Raw genomic sequence first — 8681 nt, 5'->3', positions numbered from 1 at the left:
TATTGACACATCTACACGATTTTACTTAATATTTTGACACATCTTAGTCGATATTCTTGCTCCGCTACTATGAGAATGTTTCTCCTTTAATCAGAAGTCTTAGATTCAAGTCTATGATAAGGGGCCCTACGCAACGAGAATCCAAATTGATTATATTCCATCGTAGGTACCAAATATCGAATGAAATTAATTATAAAAAAAACGTAAATTTAAAATAAAAAATAAAAAAATGAAAGTGACAGTAAAGCCGTCTAATAGCTGGCTAGTGTTTCAGAAGGTCAATCCAAAGCATCAACTAAAGGTCTCTACTCTGTCTTTCTGGTTAATTATGAGTTATCCAATTTTCTAACTACTCGTTTTAATTTATTTATCTTATTTTAATTTAGTATAAAATTTAAGAAAATAAAAATAATTTATAAATTTTGTGATATTAAATTAAAGACACATCAAAAATATCATAATATCATATAATCTTGTAATTTTAAATACATAATATATAAAATTAATTTAAAAAATGCTAAAAAATAAATAAATATTCTTTTTAAAATGAAAGTTTTTTTTTTTTTTAGATCAATCGATTGTGAACTTTTTTGTTTCCTTGACTTATTGATGTGATGTTTATATTAGAGAATCCAGCAGTGCAAGTAGCTGCAAAAGGTACTAGTATATATTATATCATGAATCAACCATAGATCTTGATATGATGCTAATAAGTAATATAGCTCCCATTTTTTTTTCCTTATTATTTTGTTATATATTTGATATTCATACTAAAGTCCGATGAAATAATTTTTTCTGTACATTTTTCTATATATTTTATTTAGTGATGGATTTAAAATTTTAATCGAGAGCTGTCAAAATTAGACAATATAATTTATCGTCTAAAAATATAAAAGAACAACGCTGAAGTTAAAACTTGAGCTAGGATCGAACAACCGACCATTGAGACTTTTTGTAGCCCCTTATCTGTTGTGTTAACTCTTTACCTTGTGTCACTAAATGTCAATATTAATATATATATAAAGATATAATCAAAATTTGACTTGGCTTGTAATTATTTTCCGACGAAAATGTATCGTTTGACACTCCTCAAACAAGGATAGCTCCATCCCTGATTCTAATTAATTGATCATATGATAACAATAACTTCAAACTTAATATCAAATTAAAGATTAGATAAACAAATTAAAACGAAGGAAATAAGAGAATAATCATATCTAAGTAATGATTACACTTCTTTTAAGATATTGTCAGCAATATATTTACTACTGCTACTATACTTCAAATGTCAAAAATTTATCCTCAAATTTTCCTATTGGGTTGGGCAGGTGTCCTTTTGCATGAAAAAGTCCTACTATCAATATATTCTTGTGATAAGATAGAGTAGGTGCAGTTATTTTCAGACAACAAGCCGTCACTCTGTCTTGTTATTGCAGTAAAATATATATATATATATATATATATATATATTATTTTCTTCGTTTTAATTTATGTGTTATTATTCGATCAAATTTAAAAGTAAGTTCTATAAATTGGCTTTGACTATGTTGTATGGTCGTATGAGGTTGAGTGTTTCATTAGTAAAAGAAATTAATGTTCAGTAGATGAAGATAACATAAAAAAGGATGGTTAGAAGGATATATAGATGTATAAGGAGGCAATGCGAAAGTTGCCTTTATAAGGATAAGATGTGAAAATAAAAATCGAGATAATTCAAATATGTGAAGAAGTAATTCAAATGCTAGGCTCTAATGAAGAGGTTCAAGAAGTTGACGGTGATTGGTCTGAGAAGAGGTAGAGAGACCTTTCATATTTTTAATTGAATGAGAACATGAACCTAGCTATGAGAGCATGAAGGTCGATGATTAAGATAGACATAAATAAGTAGTCGAGCGACTTCTTTCTTTCTAGTGAAGGAACATAATTCTAATCCGGAGCACATTTCGGTACTTTTCTTTCTTCATTATTTTCATCATAATTACTTTGATATATTTTTTCAAACTGTGATAAAAAATAATTTCTTTGATCCAAAGTTCATCACAAACAACGTCTCTACCTTACAAATATACAAATAAAGTTTGCGTACATCTACTTTCTCCAAATTTTATTTATAATATTATACTAAATATGTTATTGTCGATAATTGATTAGACACAAATTTTAAACATATGGTATAGAGAGAGAAAGTGACAGTGAAAGAGATCCCATAGTTCAGTACTTGGTGGGAATCTAATTAGCATAACTAAAACTGAGAGTTGTATGGGTCTTATGTGCAGCTACCAATATAGTACTATTATATGATCACTACGTCACAATATCTTAATTATCATTGGTTTATACTAGTACTTTCATTACAGAATTACTAAGTACAGTTTGATGCCAAATATAATCCTTTTTCTAAGTTTAATTTTTTTTAATACAATATTGGTCTCTATACTTTAATCAAATATTGTCCAAATTGTATCTAATTTAACCATTTAATATTTGAAATTCACTATCCTACTACTGAAATTGGTGATAGTTTGGTGTTTTGTAGCTATTTTTTCTTTCATAAAAGTAGTATATTAGCAGTATTCTCATAGTTTCTTGTGTTTCGTATTTCTGTTACTACATGTTATTTTTTGTCTTTTGATTATCGCATTAGTTTATTGTTTTTACTAATCTTTTTTTATTTAGAACAAACTAAAATGAAATATATGTCATGTAAACTTAACAAAGAAGTACCAAACATGGAATAAAATACCCACAATTTATCCCAAGAACCCCTTATCTCCCTCATTTGGGTCAAAACCAGGATTAATCTAGATAACCACCTTCTATATGAGATAAGTTATATACCAAAATGTTGATATAAAATTAATACTGATTTTAACTAATAAGTAACTCAAACAAAAAACAACCTCTCTACCCTATAAAGGCAAGGGGTAAGGTGTCTCACCCTCCTCAAACTCCACTTGAGAAATTACACCGATATGTTGTCGTCGTTGTTATTGTTAACTCAAACCAAACACAAGATAAATTTAATCTCATTATTTATACCAAAATAATCCATCTAATCCCTTTAACCAAAGCCCCTAACTATTTTCTTTGAGCAAAGTAAAATTGAAAGAATCAAATATTTACTGAGATGAGCTCATCTTTATGTATTGCCTCAGCATGTAGAGGATTTCAGAACTGCACTGTCATATCATAAAAAGTATACTTATGATATACAATAATGGCTGCATGGCTCATCATTTTCTTTTGTTCTATAAATTGGCTGTTACTAACTTCACTTCTCATGCACTCAATAACTTTGATCCATTTTGTTTCTTTAACTCACTTAGATCAAGAACTTGCTTTTCATTTTCTTCTTGAAAAATGTCTTCGATCAATACCAAACATTTCACTCTCTTGGTCTTGCTGATCTGCTTTTTAGTAATTCAAGAATCTCATGGTCTCTCTCTAAAGGAAGTTGCTCCTGTGAAACCCCTAAACAGAAAGGTTCTTAACTTTTCATCTTATTCTCATACTATCTTTTACTATTGTCTATTCATTATAGCTTACCTGGTTAAAATAAGAAGGTTAGAGGCTACTTCGCAAGCCTTTACTGCTATGTTTATTGTAACTTTCCTTATTTCGTTCATCAAAAGGGGTGGCTATATAAGGGAAGTTGTCTTGGTTGTATGCCATGAGAGGTCTCTATGGACAAGGGGACGAGTAAATCATCGCTTTTATCTCTATGACTAAGTATTAATTCTTAAAACTATATGTCCCCCGTATTGTTACTTTCCTTCTTTTGCACGTCAACGAGGCTGTAAAAAGGAGATAAAGGGAGCGGCTATCTAGGGGGAGTTGTTTCGGTTGAATGACACGAAGTCTCTATGGACAAGGGGACGAGTGAATCATCACTTTGATTTCCTTGACCAAGTATTAATTTTTTAGCTATATGTGCCTGTTTTGTTACATTCCTTCTTTCCTATGTTCATAAGGCTGTAAAAAGAGTGAAAGTGGGTTGGACAAGGGGACAAGTGAATCATCGCTTAGATTTCCATGACTAAGTACTAATCCTTTAAAACTATATGTGCATGCAGGTTTTAGAAAAACAGTGGGCTGCATTTGGAAAGGTATACTACAAGCATGCAGAGAAGATTAATGAGAAGTTTGCTGATTGGGAGCTAAGAGGAGTTCCAGCTGGTCCTGATCCATTGCATCACAATGGTGCTAGTCCTAAGAAACCTAAGACTCCATGATCATGCAATATTAATTTTGTTTTAGCTCTATGTTCAAGTTTTTAGTAAAGGGTAGTATATGGTTTCATGTTTCTGTTTTTGTTGTTTTTGGCCCAACAGAAAGGAAAAAACAAAAGAAACAAAAATGTAAGTATGGGCATAGGCTTTAGGCTAGCCAAGTTGGAATATTAGGATTTCATGTCTCCCTGATATGTATATAGTTTGATGCAAAAGTTGTCCTTTTTATTACTAGTACTAAGAAAACTCAAGAATGAACATTAGTTTTTGCTGTACTCTCAATGTCATCGATCCAAAGAATGCTTTTGGAGCTCAAGGGTTAATTTGTTGGATATTGGTTCTTCAAGCTGATAAAAGATGATGTAAAAAAGAGACACTACTAAAAAATTGCTAATTTCTCAAGGAAATCTCCTATGGAAATTTTTGACGGATTCCGTCCGAATTTGGCTTGTCGATATGGGGAAATCCTTTACCGACAAGCCAAACTCTGACAGTACGTCCTAGTGAGAAGAGACAAAATCAGTTGAGGAACAACAACAACAAACACACATTGTAGTCCAACAAGTGGGGTCGTGGGGTTTGGGAAGGGTAGTATGTACGCAACCTTACCCCTACCTTGTGAATCTTGAGAGGTTGTTTCCGAATCACTTGAGAAAGAAGAGACAAAAAATACTTTAGTCCTAGACACATGTATAGGACCTATTGTAAGTCCTTTTTAATTGACATAGAAAAGCTTAATCTTTAACCTTGTGACATTTCAAATGATTAAATACAAGTTCAACTACTTAACTTAATCAGCTAAGTCCAAAGCAAAAATTTACTCTTCTTTATAGTGATGTGTATGTTGTACAAATATGAAAGTAATTAACTACATTCATATAATTCACTAAAATCATCTTCAACATATCCAGACACTTTTAACTCACCTGACAAATGCTCAAGCATTGCGTAAACCTGCTCTGCATGTACATGTGATCTATCTCCGGCCACAAATTCATTAAGGACACCATCAACCTCAATGGAACTAATTCCCGGTCTCTTTTGAATCCCGAGTGCCTTCATTTTCTTCCTCACAGTACTAGCTCCACGCCAACTTCCCACTGCAGCATATATATTAGAAAGCAGCACGTGATTTGAATCTCCATCCGGATCCAATTTGTAGATATAATGCATTAGCCTTTCAGCTAATTTTACATCACTGAGATTTCGACAAGCAGCTAATATAGACCCCAATATAACTTCATTTGGCTTCATGGGCATATTCTTAATAATGCCTAAAGCATCTTCCAGTCTTCCAGCACGACTGTAAAGGTCGACGATACACCCGTAGTGTTCAATCCTAGGAGTAATCCTATGAACTCTCTTCATTGATTTGAAATACTTCAACCCTTTTTCGACTAAACCAGCATGGCTACATGCCGTGAGAACTCCTGTAAAGGTCACCGCATCCGGTAGAAAACCTTCATTTTGCATCAACTCAAAATATTGTAGCGCATCTACCGCATGTCCATTGACTGCTAATCCAACAATGATTGAATTCCACGAAACTAAGCTTCTCTCGGTCATTCTATCGAACACCTGGCACGCCAATTCTATGCATCCACACCTACAATACATGTCGATTAACGAGTTATTAACACGAACATTGTCCTTAAATTCACGTCGCAGGATAAACCGGTGTAACCATAGGCTTATACCAAGAGTACCCAAATTAGCACAAGCCGAAAGCACTGAAATCATAGTTACATAATCAGGCTCAACCTCAGATAACTGCATTTCTCGAAACCACACTAAACCTTCTTCAAAAAGCCCATTCTTGACAAATCCACCAACCAAAGCCGTCCAGGAGATAACATCTCTCTCAGTAATTTCATCGAACACCTTAACCGCATTCTTGAAATCCCCATTTCTCATGTAACCATCAACCATGGTGTTCCAAGTCACCTTATTCTTAACACCCATATGATCAAAACTCAATCTCGCAAGCCCCACAAGTCCAAACTTCGAATACATGTCAATAACAGCAGTACCCACTTTCACATTCTGAGTATCCAACCCGAGTTTTCGAGCATACCCGTGAAGAGCAGAGCCAAGAGACAGAGCTTGAGCAGGAAAATGAGCACAGCCGGAGAGAAGAGTAACGAAGGTAATGTGGTTAGGCTCAACACCGGAATTCCTCATGCGAGTGAACTCGGAAACCGCCTCGATTAAACGGCCGTTTTTGCAGTGACGGGCAATTAACGAGGTCCATGAAGCTGTAGAGTCATTATTGCTGCGGTAGGTGGCGGCGGAGGCGGAGGCGGAGTTTTTATTATGGAACTGGGGGAGTTGCAGCGGCGGCGACAGAGATGGCGGAGTGGTGGCGGCAGTGACATTAAAGGCGGGAAGGGCCATTGCATATTTTCAAATTACAGTTGGAGACATATCCTATATATAAATGTTGTTATTAGTGAAAAATAACCACTCTCATTAAAAAGATAGCCGCTATCCTAGAGTTTCAAATTGCACCGAGTGAAAGTTCATAAAGAAACTTAAGAATATTGTCATAAAGTTTTACCCGTGAAATTTGAAATCTATGAAATAAAATCAAATAAAAGTAGTAGTAAGTGTTATTTCATAACTACAAATAGAGAATCACATATAGCCACTTTGATTTAAAATATAGTCATAATTGTAGAGTTTCTAATTGCACTGTGAGAGTTCATGGTAAAACTTCAAATATTGTCATAGAATTTTGCTTGTGAAATTCGAAACCTATGAACAAAACTACAAATAGAGAATCACATATAGCCACTTTGATTTAAAATATAGCCATAATTGTAGAGTTGCACCGTGATAGTTCATGGTAAAACTTCGAATATTGTCATAGAATTTTGCTCGTGAAATTCGAAACCTATGAACAAAACTACAAATAGAGAATCACATATAGCCACTTTGATTTAAAATATAGCCATAATTGTAGAGTTGCACCGTGATAGTTCATGGTAAAACTTCGAATATTGTCATAGAATTTTGCTCGTGAAATTCGAAACCTATGAACAAATTACATAAAAGTAATAAGTAAATGCTATTTTAGAATTCATAAATAGAGAACTACAAAATAGTCACTTTTCAATTATTCTAGTAATAAAAAAGTTGATCAATGTTATGAAGTTTTAAATTGTAGATGTAAAATTTTGGAATTTCACTTATGAAAATTGAATTTTATGACAATTGAATTTTATGACAGTAATTTCAAAAACAACAACAAAAGTGATTAGTGGATGTTGTTTATGAATTCACAAATAGAAATTTCATAAATAACCAGTTTCAATCCCCATAATTTAAATCCTTTTTTGGCTATTTACTAATCTAATATTGACTTGGCACTTTTCTTAAAGAGCAATAGATATAATGTCAATTTTACTTTATCACTTTTTGACTGCAATAGCTTCGATATTTTGGGAAATGACTATACTTAAATAATAAAGAAAAATTAAGAAGTAAATGACAAGTTATCTCTTGATTTTTCATATGACCAAATTAAAATGGACATTAATTTTCAGTACAGTGAACAAATAAAATTAAATGGAGAGAGTAATTATTAATTTATTATCATCAAATTTCAAATTTCACAAATAAAATATGGGGGTGTTGTTCATGATAATGATAATTTTTCGATTATCAATTGATGTTATTCACATTTAATTAGGAATAAAAAAAATGAAGGGATCTCTCTTGATTGTATCCTTAACAAAATTGTCGCTGACAAACCTCACTGTTGTTGTCAAGTACACAAAATAACAATAAGAGAATTAGTAAAAATTGAAAGGTTTTTATTTAGAATCTCGCTCGGATTCCTTCTTAAAGCAAAATAGACACACATACAGATAACTAGAGGGTTTACTTGAATCTTGTGGCTTTAGGTAACACCTAATTTAGTATTTCATTTACTTTGGGGATATGCGAAACTATATTTAGTTGTACAATTCAAATATCAATAATTTTATACACTTGCCAATTCATTTGTTTATTCAAAGATAAATGCTAGCTTTGGAGGTGGAACTATATTTGTTTCTACAATTCAATTATCAACAATTTATACATATGCCAATTTATTTGTTTATTCATAGATCAATCCTAACATTTTTAAATGAAAAGTGCTAAGCTTTCGTGAGATATTAATGCTTGCTATTTTTTAATTACGTATTTTTCGTACTTATTTTCCTTGTATCTTCTCTCGGAAAGAGCTAGGTCTTTTTGGTTTTAGCAATTTGAATTGAGCAGTTAAAAAAATCCTCTCTTACTCAAAGTTTTACCTATTGATTTTACCCTTGTTTTCAATATATTTGACATCAAAGTCAAATTCATCTCAATTCATTATTTTTGGTGTTGAATTCCCGACTTTATATTGTTCACTCTCTGAATTTTTAGTCCTAGACGTGTGGGGAGGGGGGGGGGGGGGGGGGGGGG

General features: G+C 32.6%; 2 protein-coding genes across 2 annotated transcripts; one reads left to right on the top strand and one right to left on the bottom strand.

The window, feature by feature from the left end:
* Window positions 1-3346: 3346 nt before the first annotated feature.
* LOC102588186 (protein CLAVATA 3) lies at window positions 3347-4280 on the top strand. The gene is made up of 2 exons (XM_006340365.2): window positions 3347-3483; window positions 4074-4280. Exons 1-2 carry the CDS (start codon window positions 3361-3363, stop codon window positions 4230-4232), a joined length of 282 nt encoding a protein of 93 aa, XP_006340427.1. The 5' UTR covers window positions 3347-3360; the 3' UTR covers window positions 4233-4280.
* A 753-nt stretch (window positions 4281-5033) lies between these two features.
* Window positions 5034-6700, bottom strand: LOC102587859 (pentatricopeptide repeat-containing protein At1g05750, chloroplastic). Its single transcript, XM_006340364.2, has one exon. The coding sequence runs from the start codon at window positions 6621-6623 to the stop codon at window positions 5094-5096; it is 1530 nt and encodes a 509-aa protein (XP_006340426.1). The 5' UTR covers window positions 6624-6700; the 3' UTR covers window positions 5034-5093.
* Window positions 6701-8681: the final 1981 nt, after the last annotated feature.

This window comes from Solanum tuberosum, unplaced genomic scaffold (assembly GCF_000226075.1).
Source record: "Solanum tuberosum cultivar DM 1-3 516 R44 unplaced genomic scaffold, SolTub_3.0 scf00017, whole genome shotgun sequence".
NCBI classification, from domain to species: domain Eukaryota; kingdom Viridiplantae; phylum Streptophyta; class Magnoliopsida; order Solanales; family Solanaceae; genus Solanum; species Solanum tuberosum.
This window is presented reverse-complemented; position numbering and strand designations above follow the sequence as displayed.